This window comes from Carcharodon carcharias, chromosome 7, assembly GCF_017639515.1.
Source record: "Carcharodon carcharias isolate sCarCar2 chromosome 7, sCarCar2.pri, whole genome shotgun sequence".
NCBI classification, from domain to species: Eukaryota; Metazoa; Chordata; class Chondrichthyes; order Lamniformes; family Lamnidae; genus Carcharodon; species Carcharodon carcharias.
In genome coordinates this window covers 143,571,795-143,589,152 of record NC_054473.1, presented here as the reverse complement: position 1 = coordinate 143,589,152, position 17,358 = coordinate 143,571,795, and the positions used below count along the sequence as shown (strand labels likewise).

At 42.0% G+C, this 17,358-nt stretch overlaps 1 protein-coding gene across 4 annotated transcripts in view; it reads left to right on the top strand.

Annotated features, from left to right (window-relative positions):
• The window catches only part of heatr3 (HEAT repeat containing 3), a 64,358-nt gene that overhangs the window by 2,975 nt on the left and 44,025 nt on the right, over positions 1-17,358 (top strand). For 3 of the 4 annotated variants that reach the window (XM_041192153.1, XM_041192155.1, XM_041192152.1), the window contains exons 1-5: positions 4,542-4,799; positions 10,172-10,344; positions 11,694-11,781; positions 13,075-13,187; positions 14,048-14,157. In XM_041192153.1, the coding sequence (XP_041048087.1) occupies positions 4,674-4,799; positions 10,172-10,344; positions 11,694-11,781; positions 13,075-13,187; positions 14,048-14,157 (610 nt within the window). In that variant the 5' untranslated portion in view covers positions 4,542-4,673. Of the gene's footprint in view, positions 1-4,541; positions 4,800-10,171; positions 10,345-11,693; positions 11,782-13,074; positions 13,188-14,047; positions 14,158-17,358 lie in introns of those variants that run through there. The other variant, XM_041192156.1, reaches the window with a different exon arrangement.

Below are 17,358 nucleotides of genomic sequence, written 5' to 3'. Positions count from 1 at the left end.
ACCATAATGGGAGTTATGTACAGGCCTCTGAACAGTAGTCAGGATGTGGGGCACAAGATACACTAGGAGATAGAAAAGGTGTGTAAGAAAGGCAAGGTTACAGTGATCATGGGGGATTTAAATATGCAGGTAGACTGGGAAAATCAGGTTGGTAGTGGATCCCAAGAAAAGGAATTTGTGAATTGTCTACGAGATGGCTTTTTGGAGCAGCTTGTGGTGGAGCCCACTAGGGAACAGGCAATTCTAGATTTAGTAATGTGTAATGAGGCAGATTTGATAAGGGAGCTTAAGGTGAAGGAACCCTTAGGAGGAAGTGACCATAATATGATAGAATTTACTCTGCAATTTGAGAAGAAAAAGCTGGAATCAGATGTAACAGTATTACAGTTGAATAAAGGCAACTACAGAAGCATGAGGGAGAGCTGGCCAGAATTGACTGGGAGATGAGCCTAGCAGGAAAGACAGTGGAACAGCAATGGCAGGAGTTTCTGGGAGTAATTTGGGAGACACAGCAAAAATTCATCCCTAGGAAGAAGAAGCATACTAAAGGGAGGACGAGGCAACCGTGGCTGACAAGGGAAGTCAGGGACAGCATAAAAGCTAAAGAGAAAGCATACAATGCGGCGAAGAGCAGTGGGAAATCAGGGGATTGGGAAGCCTACAAAGACCAACAGAGGACAACTAAAAAAGAAATAAGGAGAGAGAAGATTAAATATGAGGGTAAACTAGCCAGTAATATAAAAGAAGATTGCAAGAGTTTTTTTAGATATATAAAGTGTAAGAGAGAGGCAAAAGTGGACATTGGCCTGCTGGAAAATTACGCTGGAGAAGTAGAAGTGGGGAACAAAGAAATGGCGGAGGAACTGAATAGGTACTTTGCATCAGTCTTCACAGTGGAAGACACAAGTGACATCTCTAAAGGTCAAGAGATTCGGGGGGCAGAGGTAAGTATGGTGGCCATTACCAAGGAGAAGGTGCTAGGAAAACTGAAAGGTCTGAAGGTGGATAAATCACCTGGACCAGATGGATTCCACCCCAGAGTTCTGAAGGAGATAGCTGAAGAGATAGTGGAGGCATTAGTGGTGATCTTTCAGGACTCACTGGAGTCAGGGAGGGTCCCAGAGGACTGGAAAATTGCTAACATAACCCCCTTGTTTAAGAAGGGAGTGAGGCAAAAGACGGGAAATTACAGGCTGATTAGCCTGACCTCTGTCGTTGGTAAGATTTTAGAGTCCATTATTAAGGATGAGATTTCAGAATACTTGAAAATGCATGGTAAAATCGGGCAAAGTCAGCATGGTTTCATCAAGGGGAGGTCATGCCTGACAAATCTGTTAGAATTCTTTGAGGAGGTAACAAGTAGGTTAGACAAAGGAGAGCCAATGGATGTTATCTACTTGGACTTCCAGAAGGCCTTTGACAAGGTGCCACACAGGAGGCTGCTCAGTAAGATATGGTGGTAGAGGCAAGTTACTAGCATGGATAGAAGATTGGCAGTGTGGCAGGAGGCAGAGAGTGGGGATAAGGGGGTCCTTCTCAGGATGGCGGCCGGTGACTAGTGGAGTTCTGTAGGAGTCAGTGTTGGGACCACAACTTTTCACTTTATACATTAATGATCTAGATGAAGGAACTGAGGGCATCCTGTCTAAGTTTGCAGATGATACAAGGATAGGTGGAGGGACAGGTAGTATTAAGGAGGCGTGGAGGCTGCAGAAGGATTTGGATAGGTTAGGAGAATGGGCAAAGAAGTGGCAGATGGAATACAACGTGGGGAAGTTTGAGGTCGTGCACTTTGGTAGGTAAAATAGAGGCATGGACTATTTTCTAAATGGAGAGAGAATTCAGAAATTTGGAGCGCAAAGGGACTTGGGAGTCCTAGTCCAGGATTCTCTTAAGGTTAACTTGCAGGTTGAGTCAGTAGTTAGGAAGGCAAATGCAATGTTGGCATTTATTTTGAGAGGACTGGAATATAAAAGCAGGGATGTGCTGCTGAGGCTTTATAAGGCTCTGGTCAGACCACAGTTAGAATATTGTGAGCAGTTCTGGGCCCCGTATCTCAGGAAGGATGTGCTGGCTCTGGAAAGGGTCCAAAGGAGGTTCACGGGAATGATCCCAGGAATGAAAGACTTATCATATGAGGAACGTTTGAGGACTCTGGGTCCATACTTGATGGAGTTTAGAAGGATGAGGGGGTATCTGATTGAAACTTACAGAATACTGAAAGGCCTGGATAGAGTGGACGTGGGGAAGATGTTTCCATTAGTAGGAAAGACTAGGATCTGAGGGCACGGCCTCAGAGTAAAGGGAAGACCTTTTAGAACAGAGATGAGGAGAAATTTCTTTAGCTAGAGAGTGGTGAATCTATGGAATTCATTGCCACAGGAGGCTGTGGAAGCCAGGTCATTGAGTGTATTTAAGACCGAGATAGATAGGTTCTTGATTGGTAAGGGGATCAAAGGTTACGGGGAGAAGGCGGGAGAATGGGGTTGAGAAACTTATCAGCCATGATTGAATGGCGGAGCAGACTCGATGGGCTGAATGGCCTAATTTCTGCTCCTATGTCATATGGTCTTCCAGGAACACACTCCACCCTTCCTAGTTTGTCATTAACATAAAATAATCAACACTATAATTTTAAAGACCGTATGGCACAAATTTAGAAAAGAAAGGCATTGCTTCAATCCACACTGTGTTGAGAATTAAGGTCATAGCAAATTGGAAGTTGTTACTGGTCCTGCAGAGCACGATCAGTAGATTACCACTTGCTGCTTCCAGTTGAAGCTCTAATGACAAGGGAGACCAAAATTTAGAATTTACTGGGAGCCAATGTAGATCAGTAAGCATAGTGGTGATGGGTGATTGGGATTTGATCAGTAAGGACAAGGGCAGTAGAGCTTTGGATGACTAAGGTTTGCAGGCTAGAATGTGGGAGACTGGCCAGGAGTGCATTGGAATAGTAAAGTCTAGAGGTAACAGAGGTACGGATAAGGATCTCGGCAACATGGGCGGAGTCTGGCAGTGTTACAGAGGTGAAAAAATAGGCCATCTTAATGAAGACACAGACATATAGTATGAACCTCATCTTTGTCAGATATGACACCAAGGTTGTGAACAGTCCAGTTCGGCCTCAGGCAATTGTCAGAGAGGAATGAAGTCAATGGCTAGTGAATAGTTTGTTGCAGGGACTGAACACAATGACTTCAGTCTGCCCAATATTTAATTGAAGCAAATTTCTGCTCTTCCAGTAGATGTTGGACAAGAAATCTGGCAACTTAGAGCATGGGTGGAGAGAGGCGAGATAGAGCTAGTTATCATCAGCGTACATGTGCAAACTAGTGCTGTGCTTTCAGAAGATGTCGCCAAGGAGCAGCATGTAGATGAGGAATGGGAGGGAGCCACAGATAGATCCTAGGGGACACCAGAGGTAATGGTGCAGAAAGGGGAAGAGAAGCCATTGCAGGTGATTCTCTGGTTGCGATTGGATAGATAACGAATATAGGTGAGTGCAGATCCTCCCAACTGGATGACGGTAGAGAGGTGTTAGAAGAAAATGGTATGGATAACTTTGACAAAAGCTGTACACAGATTGAGAACAACAACAGCTGATATACAGAACAAAAATACTGCAAACCCTGGAAATCTGCTGATTGGATGATCTCAGTCTTTAAGCTCCATGTGCTTGGTGGTTGAAGGTGAGAGTGGAGGAGACAGGAAAGGGCAGTTTGCAATGAAGAAAAGAAGTCAGGGATTTTTTTCTGCATTCACGATAATCCTGAAATAGTGAACAGTTTTGCCAGCCAAGAGCAGGGCCTGTGGTTAAGCCAGTTGTATGCCATATCTGTTCAAGTCTGTGTCTCTTGGATAGAGAGCAGGGTGTCACAAAATACCTTTCAACCGGTGAAGATTCAGAGTGGATCAGAAAACCAGTTTCTTGGTGTACTACTGCTCAAATGGCTACAAATATTTGAATTTGGAAAATTCCCAGCTTTTATTCATGATTCTCAAAATTAACTTTGCAGCTTTAGTCCTTGAAGATCGCTCTTTAGCTTTGGGATTATAACCTAGAGATCCTAAAAACGTGCAGGGCGATGGAAAGAAGTCGGGGGAGCGGCACTCGGTGAATTGCTCCTTCAGAGAGCCAGCCAGACGCGAAGGACCTAATGGCCTCCTTCTGTGCTGTAACCATTGTGATTCTGTGAGGTTCTGCATTCACGCGGTAAGGTGATAGGGTATCCACTTTGAATACATGCTAGCTTCCTTTCCACAGTGCAGAGTGTTTAACGGGACCCCAGTTAGTGTTGGGAATATCCTCACTGTAACATCACATCCGGATCGTGTTAACCATTTGCGTGAAACGCAGTTCCCACTCCTGGTGTACAAACAATGCCAGTAATCAGTTTTGTGTCCCCACCGAGTGAGAGCGCAGCTTCCGCTCTCCCGGCCAAATTACTCAGTTGCTTTTGCATTAAGATTAACACTAGCCCAGTAGCAGCTTCTTTCCGCAACGCCACTCACTCCGTCTCCCGCTGGTCTCCTCCCCCGGTCGTGACGTTCGTGCGGCTGGGAGTTGCCGGCACAGACATGGACTGCGGTGCCCACATGGTCTAGCGACTCGGCCCGGCTGTCCAGTATAGTGCTCTCCCGGTTCCCAGCTCAGGCCAGCCAGCCGCGCCATGGGCAAGAAGAAAACCAGCAAATTCGCACGGCCGCAGTTCTCCCCAATCGGGCCACTGAATAATATGAAGGAGGAGGAGGAGGCTGGGGAAGTTTGCTCGCCGGCCCGGGATTTACTTGAGAAAGTAAATTTGGGAGCAGTTTCTCCTGGCTGTGTTCTAATACCAGCTGCTCACGCGTGGGACTAACTATTTCTCGATTCGTTTGGGCGCCCGTTAGGCTCTATTCCTTTTTTTAAAGTACAGTGTATTGAATTTTGTCTCCCTCATGCTCTCCGGGGGAAGCAGGCGTCACCAGATAGCATACCTTTTACAAGAAGTTTCAGAGGTTGAATAAGACACCCAGTACTGATGGATGGGGAGTTATATAGAAGTAGTCAGTCTCCTGAAGGCATAATCAAAAGTTTTGTGAAGGGAGGAGGGGTGGTGGGGTTACAAGCATTCAGACAGAGCAAGCCATCATGAGGTCTGAGTAAGGTTGTGTAATAACTTTGTAAAAATTTGGTGGGTTGGGGCAGGGAGCCCATGAGAATTAAAGGAGCTTAGTGTAGGATATGGTGGCAGAGTTTGGGTGAGTTACTGTTTATGTAGAGTAGAACTTGGTAACCTGACAAGGATAGCATTAGGGTTTTCAAGCCTGGATATAGTATGCACGATTCAGTGGTTATGGACTGTTATGATGATGGGGGTAAACTGCCTTAAAGCTATGCACTGTTTCAAACTGACCACTAAAACTGAACATCATCAGTTGTGCCTAACTGAACTGGCAAGACACGAAGAAGGAATCAATGACGAGTGTGCACCTTTTCCTGGGATATTAATAGGAATTTGATGTTTGTTTTACTCGTGCTGAATTGGAGAAAACACTTTCTTTTCTGCTACTTGATGCTGATCAAGCAATTGGTAGAACAGTCCAGGGTGGTAGTGGAGAAAACTGGATGCCATTTACATTGAAGCTCACCCCTGCTTATAGATGGTATCACTAACAACCAGGCCAGATTTGCAACACTTAGATGCAGAAAGAGTGTTAAGGATGAAATCTTGGGCACACCCAAGTTGACCACATGGGGACAGGAGGAGATGCCATTGCCAGAACTGTGGTGACGATGTTGGCATTTAGGAGTGAAGCGAATAGTGTGCAGAGCTGAGTCACAGGTGGGGGAGATAAGGATGGTGGGTCCACAGACTGGAAGTTACGATGATATGGGATTGGATCAGGAGCATTAGGGCAGATTGGGAAGGGGAAGCTGAAGCAGCCAACTGGATATCCTTAAACTTCAAGTTGAAAAAACACCCATGAGCTTCACACACTTGCAATTGAAACTAAGATGCATATTAGCAGCGGAAAGGAGATGGGGTAGGTGATTTTTTTTGTTGTTGTTGCCAGGAACAGGAATCTCTTGTTATTCTTGCCTTGCAGGGTATTGCGGGAGTGGTAGGATTATTTGGCCTTTGAGCAGAAGTTACATTGGCTCAAATCTTCCGATCAGAGTCAGCACACCTGTTTCTGACCCTCATCAAACAAAAAAGTACCCGCTTACTGTCCTCTGATTTTTCTAGCCAGTTTTCCGATGGAGGATCCGACAGAGCTCAGTCAGTGTAGGAAACCCTGGAGACATCAGCAAAGGGAATCCGTGCAGAACCCCATCCCCTTTCTAACAGAAGCAGCTGTGATATCCTGGTAAGTGTTCACTAACACACTGAAAAGCTTTGGGACATTTAAACAGCTTTTCAGTGTGTTAGCGAATGTGTGTGGTAGGATGGGTGAGGTATGCGGGTGGGGTGGTGAGGTTAGGTTGAGTGGGGATTCAGGGAGCCGGCCGGGGATGGGGGGGGGAGGGTGGTGAACAAGGTGTCAGGGGAGTTGAAAGGTGGAGGCTAGTCTGGTCAATTTGTGAAGGGTGGTGGTGGTGATGGTGGCGGGGGGTGGTAAGAAGGCAGTCGAGGGGGTGTCAGGGGAGTCAGTTGTATAATTACCCAGGAGTTAGACTAGAATTTTTCTGCCTAACATTTCCTCGGTGAGTATTCAGGAAGTAAGTTGGAACGATCCAAAGTCTCTCACTCTAACTCAGAGTAGGAAACATTCTCGGAAGGTCACAGGGAGCAGGGGAATTGCCCATCGCAAGATCAAACTTCCTGGGCAATTCACATGGAGTTAGGGTGTTGGGGCTTCCAAAGGGTCCTGTAGTGCATCTTGCAGGGTACGGCTGGTCTCTGACAGTCTGGAGACCAGAAGACCTTGGCAAGTGTCACTTAAGATCATCTAGCCAGACCTGATAGTGAATCACTAGGCCAGTTGTGCACTAGGTGTGCTTATAAGCCTGCAGTCCTCAAATTTAGGAATACAAGAATAAAATTGCACAAGGTGGAACTGTTGGGGAGATTAACAGAAGCTGGTCTGTAGAAGGCTAGACAAAAGGATGCTGGATAGCTTTTTCAGAGCAACGCTTTGGAAGTGGGTAGGGACATGCAGATGTTGAAGCAAAAAATAAGTAATTTGGGGGAAAAAACTTGTATTTATATGTTGCCTCTCCCAAGCTCAGGATGTTGCAAAGCACCTTACTGTCAATGGAGTACTTTTGAAGCCCAGTCACTGTTATAATATAGGAAATGTGGCAGCCAATTAGAGCACAGTATGCTCCTAGAAACTGCAATGTGCTAGGTGATGGTGATTGAGGGATAAACATTAGCCAGGTCAGCAGGGATAACTGCAACAGAGAGAACAGACAGATCCTTAGTATAACATCTCATCTGAAAGATGATATCTTGACAGTGCTCACTATTCTGCACTGGAGTGTCAGACTAGATTTTTGTACTCAAGTTTCTGGAGTGGGACTTGAACCCACAACCTTGTAATTCAAGCAAGAATGCTACCAACTGAACAATAGTTGACAACTTGAAGACTTTGTCAATAGTAGAAAAATGAGAGGTGGCAAGGTCCTGCAGGGTGGCATAAGCAGTTGTAAGAGTTAATCTATAGTCTTAAGTTTGTGTGAAGAGGATGCAGACAAATTGGAGGACAGGGGGCTGGACCAGTTTAAATTGAAATCATCAAAGACAAATTGCTGCTAGCCAGAGAGTACAGTGAGGGGAGTTTCTACAAGGAAATAGCTATGAAATTTTGAAGTATTGGCGATATTCAAAGGGTCTGAAGAACATCAGAGGGAGATGAGGACCTCTATTACAGAGCAACTGTTATTATTGGACTTGTTTGTGTTAAATTAATACAATTTTTCTTTGCATAATAACACAAAATAAAGAACGTTATGCTTTGCCACATTAGTTGTCTGTCTAAACTTAAACAAGTTAATTCCTAACTTTGGCTCTGAAGAAGGGACATACCTGACTCAAAACATTAACTTGGTTTCTGACTCCACAGGTGCTCCCAGACCTGTTGAGTTTTTCCAGCACTTTCTTAATTCCTAACTACCCTCCTGCATCGTAATATTATGAATCAGAGAAAGTTTCTGTTTAAAGACCTGATTGGCGCTATGCATCTCTGTTTCTGTTTATCTTTCTGTGTTCACCAGAGAGGAAGGCCAATGCCAGACTCTCCTAAAAAGCACCTAACACCAGAGAGTTCCCAACAAAATGGCTGTGTGTGATGTGATTATCCATTATTGAAACTGGTGAACAAATTCATTATGGTTTTCGATCTTTATGGAAAATCCTTCAATGCGTACCTCAGGAACATTTTAATCACCAATTGCTCTGTAACCCTACAATGGAGGTCTTTGGGCCACAGACAAAATTTTCCATTTGTATGTGTTCATGCTGCTGAGACAAACCATCATGGTGTGTAAATGATGCTGAAATAATGCTCAAAATTGTTCTCTTCTGCCGTAATTCTTTCTCAAAACATTTCTAGCTGTCTAATACCTGCTAAGTAGAACTCATTTTTGTTACTCCTAGTCCAGATTTTTCTGAGCTGAGGAAAGTTATTTAATTTACTCTTCAGTACCAAAATTATTTTCTGATCATTTACTGTCTGTATAGTGAGATAGCTTCATTTTTTGTTCTGGCCTTGTCTTAAGTATAAGCAGTTTGCATTCTTTAAGATAGGAGCACATGTGTGAGCAAGTGCAAAAATTGCAATATCCAGTTATCAAGGGGACATGTTATTTCCCCTAAGTTAAGCTATCATATAGGCTAATATTGGGCTGTATCTGGTAGTTCAGGAAGGTAAACAACAGTTACAAGAGCGGCTGATGCCACTGAGCCTACCAAGGTATCAATGGCAGGCGCAAACTGGTAATGGACACACTCATTTACCCAAGTTTAAAGGGCATAGTGCAGATTGGCATAGGCATGTTTTAGGAACCCTCGATTGTGTAGAGGGCACTCCTGGATTTTAGTCTGCTAAAATTGCAGAGCATTGGTATGTTTGTCCAGCCAGTGCCATCCTACCCAATAAGGCATTGGCTTTGATGGTGACCTGGAGCTGAGTGAAAATCTCCTGGTAAGAGATCTATGCACCCCCTCATTTGGAGTAGTGAACCAACTGACCCACTGAAGCACTGGGACCTGTCTGACTTAAGTATCTGTTACGGAAGATTGACATGGTTCTGAGATTACTTCACTAATTATTTCATCCTTTAGCCACTTCAACTCTAAAGAGCTTACCAGACTGTGTCTAGATGACAACAATAACTTTCATTTATATAGCACCTGTAACATAAGAAAACATCCCAAAGTGATGCACAGGGGCAATACCAAACAAGGTATGACACCAAGCCTATAAGGTCGGATGATAAAATCTTGGTCAAAGAGCTGGGTTTAAAGGAGTGTCTTAAAGGAGGAATGCGAGTTTGAGGAGTGGAGACGTATAGGGAGGACATTCCAGAACTTGGCGCTTAGGCAACTGAAGGCACAGCCACCAATGGTGGAGCCATTGTAAATCATAAAGAAAACAAAAGGACAAAAATGATGTGCATCAGCAAATTGAAGAAGCCTGGATGGTAATCTATCCAATAGAATTAGCGATGTTAGCGTAATCCTTATCTATGTCCAGGTCTTAGTTATTATCCTGACATTTCCACCAATCATATTGAAAATTGAGAATTCCTCACTTGGGAAAAATAATTACAGGGAAATTTTTAACTTTGTTTTTTGATGCACGTTATGTTGAAGTTACTTCAGAAACCAAAAGTGCACCAACCAATACAATGTGAAAGGCGCTCTACTCTTTGTCTAAAACTTTAAACAGCATTAAACCTTAATTATATGAACTTGTTGATAGCAGTATGCTCATTTTGATTTGTAATTGCTACTAGAAGTAAAGGAATGTGGAATACCCTGTACCATAAAGGGCTTGCATCAATGTAAGGGAGGGTTCCCAGCTAATGCTGCACACTCTTAGAATATTGGATCAGAAAGAAACTAGACCAAAATGTCGCAGCATTTCCACGGGGTGTAGCAAATGAAAATTGATTGTTCAAGCATGTGTGAGCATAGTACATGATTGCTCCCTGTAATTAACTAAAATTCTGTTCTCATAGTTACAGAGTGTGTCTCCTGATGTCCGAGAATTTGCATGTGCCAGTATTTCAAAACTTGTCCAGGAGAAAAAGGTGATTCCTTCATTTCTGCAGAAAGATGCTGTTCGGTGTTTGGGACCGATGCTGCTTGACTCAAGCGTTGGTGTCAGGGAGACAGCTGCTGGTGCACTCAGGTTTGCGCTAAATGTTTTAAATGTTGTTACATATGTCAGATCAGATCTGGAGATCAGATCAATGGTGTTTAAATAGGATATGTACTTGAATGTGAGTTTTATCCAAACAAGGATTAGAATATCTAGATTTCAAAATAATAAAGTTATAAATAACCATTTTCCTATAAAACTATTGGTAACTGTCAACTTTTTAATAATGGTTGCCTTTTTATAGTATATATAAATCTTTAGGAATAATGATTATGCCAAATACACTAGGATCTGGTGGAAGACTTTCTTGAGAGTAGAAATATTTTTATTTTGTTGAATATCAGTTTTTTTTATGTGTTAATGGCAGACTTGGGTGTCTGGCCTTCCCATCGCTTTCCTGCCTACCCCTGACCTGGCTTCCATTTTCTGGTGGACAAGGGAGGCATCAGGCAGCCCACCTGCCCTTGGGCCTATTGAGGCCCTTAAGTGGCCAACTAAAGGCCACCTAAGTGTCTCATTCTGCATTTGCTGCTATTTTACCCACAGCAGGGGAAGGTCCAGGCCAAGTGCATTGCCTGGCAGCTTTCACTGTGAAGGCTGTTGTTGGACAAGAAGGAGGGGTGCACCTCCTTTGGGGGGAGCCCCTGTGACTATTGGGGGCACACCATCTCCCTCTGTAAACAAGGCCATAATCCAACCCCCCTTTAACTTTCCCCCACCCACTGTCTCGAATTCGGTACCCCACCCCACCCCCAAATCTCCCTCACCAGCTGCATCAATGTACCCTGGACTTCCCTGTCAGTCTGGCCTCCATAACCTCTTCCTCGGCTTTGAGACCTTATGACTCTTCGGAGCTCTGAAGAAGAGTCGTACAGACTCAAAATGTTAACTCTGTTTCTCTCTCCACAGATGCTGCCAGACCTGCTGAGATTTTCCCAGCATTTTCTGTTTATATTTTAGATTTCCAGCATCCACAGTATTTTGTTCTGTTTCTTTGGGACTGCCTGGAGTCCTAGCAGCACCAGGTTCAAGTGGTAGCCACTGCTGGGACTACAGAGCTGCTGACCAGTTAGGTCGGCCAGTAGCTCTCTAAGCAGGGTGCCTTCCTCCCTAGATGGGGGCAGGAGTCTCATCCTGAGCCAATGAACACTGCTCCCAGGTTAAAATGATGGTGGAGCAGCCGGCTTTTAGGTGGTCGAGCTCATGACCGACTTTTCAGTCGGTGAGGTGTTGGGGAGGGTGGAGGTTAGAGTACAGCATCCCGTAAAGTCCACTTGACTTGTCGCATGACTGGCCTTCCCCTGTGTTGTAACCATTCTATGATATGCTTGGAAGAGGGGTTTGTAAGTATGTCCAATACAAATTTTTGTTTATAACAGAAACCTTAGTGCTTGTGGTGGATATGATGTTTGTGATGAGATGGTGAAGCAAGACATTATGACTCCCCTTACTGCCTTGCTGCAGCAGGTAAGCTCTTTGTGTAAAATGCAAATCCATCTTCTTTTGTTTCATTTTTCTGTAACTTCCTCCCTTTGGCCTTTTCATCCATAAAAACATAAATAGGAGCAATAGTAGGTCATTCGATCCCTTGAGCTGCTCTGCCATTTAATAAGTCATGGCTAATCATCTATCTCAACTACACTTTTCCGCACAAGCCCTTGAATTCCTTAGTATCCAAAAATTTATCAGTCCCTTACTTGACCAGCTCCCCGGAGCCGAGAATTCCAAATATTCACAACCCTTTGAGTGAAGAAATTTCTCAACATCTTAGTCCTAAGTGGCTGACTCTTTATTCTGAGACTGTGACCCTTAGTTTTCGACTCCCCAGCCACAAAATATCCTCCCGTTGTCTACCCTATCATGTCCCTTTTTATATGTTTCAGTGAGGTCAGTTCTCATTCTTCTAAACTCTAGGGTATAAAGGCCTCGTCTACTCAATCTCCCCTCAGAGGTCAATCCCCTCATCCCAGGAATCACTTCAGTAAACCTTTGTTGCTCTCTCTATAAGGCAGTCACATCCTTCCTTGGGTAAGGAGAACAAAACTATACACATCGCTCCTGGTGTGCTCTCACCAAGTATCTATACAAATACAATTGCAGTAAGACTGCATAATTCTTACCCTCCAAATCGTTTGTAATAAAGGCTAACATACTATTTACTTTCCTAGTTGTTTGCTGTACCTACATGTTAACTTTGTGTTTTATGTATCAAAGGACACGCAAGTCCCTCTGAATACAACATTTTCCAGTCCCTCTCAATTTAAAAACTATTCTGCTTTTCAAATTTACCTACCAAAGTGGATAACTTCACATTTCTTCATACTATATTCATTCTGCTACATTTGTGCTCACTCATTTAATCTATCTAAATCCTTTTGCAGCCTCTTTGCACCCTCAGTTTACTCGTCCACCTAATTTTGTATTGTCAGCAAACTTGGATGCATTACATTGAGTTACCCCATGTGGTGTGTTATATTTGAGGATGTGTGGAACTTTGCTCTTTAACCTCTACCAATTCTGTCAAATTGCCAACTGTTCAGAGAGGAGAGGAAGCAGTTGGGGTAAAAGAAACTGGTATCACAAACATTGGCACAATTGAGAATGGGAACTCTCCTTATGGGGAATTGTTAGATTATAGCATTCTATGGCTCAGATGTTTGAATTGCAAGGCATGCTACTTTTTAAATTGATGTACTTTAAGTACGTGCTGAGAAAAAATAGCTAACTTCAATCTCAATTTCTGTTGTTCCTTGATTACAGTGTTGTACAGAATTAGATGCAAATGTGGTCATTCCACAAAAACAGAAAGGTGCAGATAAAACCTATGTGGAAGACATAGCCAATGAGGCCATCAACCTTCTCTGGAATTTATGGTAAGTTTATTTTTCTTCAAGCACAAAAATTTTGAGTAACTAACTATAGGTTTTCATGAATCTGCAAATATTTTCTTGATAGCTCTTAAAGTATGCACTGCAGAATCAGGCTTTTAATGGCTTTTGAGATGAACAGTTTACGTTATGGAAAATGTCCATGATGGCATTTGGTAAGAAATCAAGCAGAAGTCCTCATTTCACCTCCTGCAGCTACTCTAATAAATTCTTCAATAGCTCTTGGCAAAATACTGCAGATAGAATTACTGAGCCCTTTTATTATTTCTGTTCATTGATTTCAACAGATAGAAGGTTGTGGGGAGCACACCTGTAGTTTTCAGCTCCCCACTCACAGACTAGGCACCTCGATCAGTGAAGACTTGGAACGTCTACCTCAGAAATTTTGGATTCTGTCATTGGTTCTGCTCAAAACAACCTATTGGAATAGAGTAATACCTAAATTTAGACATCAATAAATGCAGTTCTAACACAGCTGTCACAAAAATTGTTACTTCTTTTCAGGTTACTAACTAACATAATTGTCCTGCTCGCATCAGCTAGAAATTGCTGCTTCTGCTAGGATAGTTGCTGTCAAAGTGACTTTCATTTTTGCAAATTAATGTAAATATAATTTTGTTGCTTACTGTTTTCCACTGACTGCACTGATATTTTGTTAGTGCATGTGCACTGTTTCCTAGAGAAATATGCTTGATGATGAGGTGTCTACTTCTGTAAGCTTAGATTGAAAAGATGAATAGTTTGTTTACAGACATGAATGGGTCGCAGCACTGTAAACTAAACTAAAAGTGTGCACAGTAATTGTTGAAGAGAAGGGTTGATTAGTTTTTTTCTCATTTTCTTAGTGAGAGCAGCAGCACGGCAGTGTCTGTCTTTAACAAAGAAGGTTTATTGGACGTCTGCATTCAGTGCTTGAAACGGTTTAGTATTAATATCGAACTAGCCATTTCTGCAGGTGAGTAACCGCAATTAAAATTATTCATAGTGTGGTGTTTGTTTTGTTATGATTTATGGTAAAATTGTAAAATATGACTCGTTCATACCATAGTTTAAACAAAAAGAATTCTTAGAGTGAATTCCATCAGCAACGTCTTGTAAAATTTGAAGTGTTTTAATGTTGAACCCTGGTTTAATTGTTTTTTGCCTTTTTTTTCAAATGTTTCAACGGTGGATCCAGGTGACTGCTTTAGAAGCATAGACAATGACAGTTTTAATCATTGGTTAGCACCATTATTGACTCAAATCTGAGTGGGACATAAGTTTAAAAACATAGGAGTGTCTAGGATTGGAAAAGATAAATTCAGTCCATCTCGCGGGCCTTGGTCTTCAAAATTAGAATATACTTTCAGTACTTATGTCCCTCCATTGATTTTCTCACCAACGTCCTCTTGAAACTTACGTTATCAACCTTTTTTTTTGCCTGGGGAATCCATTCTAAACACTACAATGCTATTTTAACTAATCTATTCATTCTTTCTTCTTTCTGAACTTCATCCTTCCCCACTTGCTGTCAACCATAAACTTATCAATACTCTTAAGGATCTTGACTACATCAGTAAGATCCATTCTCATTCTTTATCATGAACAAACTCAGCTTTTGCAGTCTCTGCTTGTAGCTCCATATCTGATACCATGTATCAGATGGGTAGCTTTTTGCTGCATCTTTTCAAGTCTTATGATTTGCTCCTGCAATGCAATGACAAGAACTGCATAGGAGGCCAGTTGTGTGTGTCAGCATTTACACTGTGCTTTACATTGTCTAAAATTAAAGACCATGGTCTGCATGTTATCTTATTGTGTATGCTCATATAACCATCTCTTTTGTTCATCACGCTATTCAATTCTATTCTATTCTAATGACAGTTTTATTCATGCTCTTAACTACCTGCACTTGCTTGTTTTATTTAATTGAGACCAGGAAGCTATAAGTCAGGCTGTTGATAGAATAATCATTGTGAAGTCACAACATATGTTTTGGATAAAAACAAAAAAACTGCGGATGCTGGAAATTTTGGAGTTCTGCATGTACTCATATTAGGCCTTGGTGCAACACTCTATAGCTTCTTTGGAACAGTATTGACATTAGTAACTTGCCACATTAGTGTAGTTATATTTAATTGTACTAAGTGACAGGAAAGACTAGCATTTATATAATGCCTCATAGAAACATCTCGAAGCATTCTGCATTCAACTTTGAAAAACAGTTATTATGTAGACAAATGAAGGTAGCAAAAGATCCCCAATACAGCAGTGAGATGAATGGCTAGTTAATCTGTTTTTGATGGTCGAAGGAAGACTGTTGGCTCACTCATTTGGGTGAGCTCACTGTTATGCAAATAATGCTGACCACCCGAACCACTGGAATGGGTAGACATGGCTTCAGTCTTATTTCTGCTTCAAAGAACTTTGTATCAGGGCAGCACTCCCTCAGTACTGCGTGCAAGTGTTAACCCACAACCTTTTGACTCAGGCAAAAATGCTCCCAATGGAGTCAAGCTGACACTTAATACATCCAAAGGAGAGAGATTTTAATTTCCCTAATGGGAGGACTGTCTACACAAAATGTGCAGATAGGGTTTGTTATTTTTTTCTGTACTTGAATCAAATTTGCATTTGAATGCTTGATGAATGAATTCCAGAATGATTTGTAAGAGGAAAACTCCTTACTGAAACTACACTGGGGAATATTACTCACGTATTTTCCTAGGTATCTGTTTGATTGCCTGATTACAGTGTGCCAAATGGCCTCATCTGAATAGTCAGTGCCTGATGACAGCAGTAATACATCTTCTGCATTGTCCATTTTGAAAAATGAGGTGGTTGGATTAATAAGTGACAATATAGTTGCCTATTGCTTCAGTTATTCTAGCGGCAGTAGAACCTAGAAGAGGGATTGTTTTCAAATAGACAAAGATCTTTGTTGAAAAGATGAAAAATGTATTATGGGAGTATTGATTCATACTATACACTAACCAATTAAGTTCTAAAGCACCTTGACTGCTTGCACTTATTAATTATTAGTGTCAGCTGTGGCTCATTGGTTGTATTCTGACCTCTGAATTGGAAGATCGTGGTCAAGTTCTGCTCCAGAGGCTTGAGCCATAATCCAGGCCAACATTTCAGTGCAGGACTGAGACAGTGCTGCGTTGTCAGAGGTGCCATTTTTTGGCTGAGGTCCCATCTCCTCTCTCTTGGACATAAAAAATTTCATGGCAATATTCAAAGAAGACCAGGGCCATCATTTATCCCTCAACCAACACCATCAAAACCAATTATTTGATCATAAAAACAGTGCTGTTCGTGGAACTTTGCTGTGAGCCATTTAGCTGCCATGTATCCAACATTACTGTGATTACAAAAATACTTAATTGGCTGTAAAATGCTTTGGGATATCATAAGATCATGAAAGGCGCAATATAAATGCATGTATTCCTTTTTCACAGTTTACTATGTCCTAGACATACTGTACACATGGCCATCATGTGCACTTAAACTAGATTTATAGATTTAGTCTTGTTAAGAGCACTGTCTAAATGTACACTCAATATTTGAGGTGGTCAGAGAAGTGTTGTGCTTTAGACTTTCTTTCAGTATTCCAATCTAATCCATAAGATTGCATTTTTAATAATTGCTACAAGTTACAGATCTTAAATTTACATGATGTTAAGCTCAAACATGATTAAAAATGAAGCATTGACACAACAGTTAAATCACGCCTTTAATGATATTCCAAAATCAGCCTTTTTTATATTTTATGTGATATTTTATTTTATATTATATTAAATTTTGTCTCTTCACTCCCCTAGCCTAATCTTAGTATCAGGTAGGGCTCAGGTGGGCAGGATATGAATTTGTGAGCACAGAGTCCATGCTGCTCTTTGGCTTGATGGGAACTGCACTGTAGTATTGGAAAAAGAAATCTGGCACCAACCATTGCATTGAGCATGCAATCATCTCCACAATCCTAGAGAGTGGGAGTTGAGCTCTGTTTTTGTAGTCAATGGGAGCACCTAGAAACTGAAGAAGGAACATTGATTAGCAAGAATTCTGGAAATTTGAAACCTTGAATTGAAGCCAACAATTTGGAGCCCATGTTATCAAACAGAGCTGCAGGTAGATCAGCAACATGATTTGAATTTCAAATATTTTCACTATT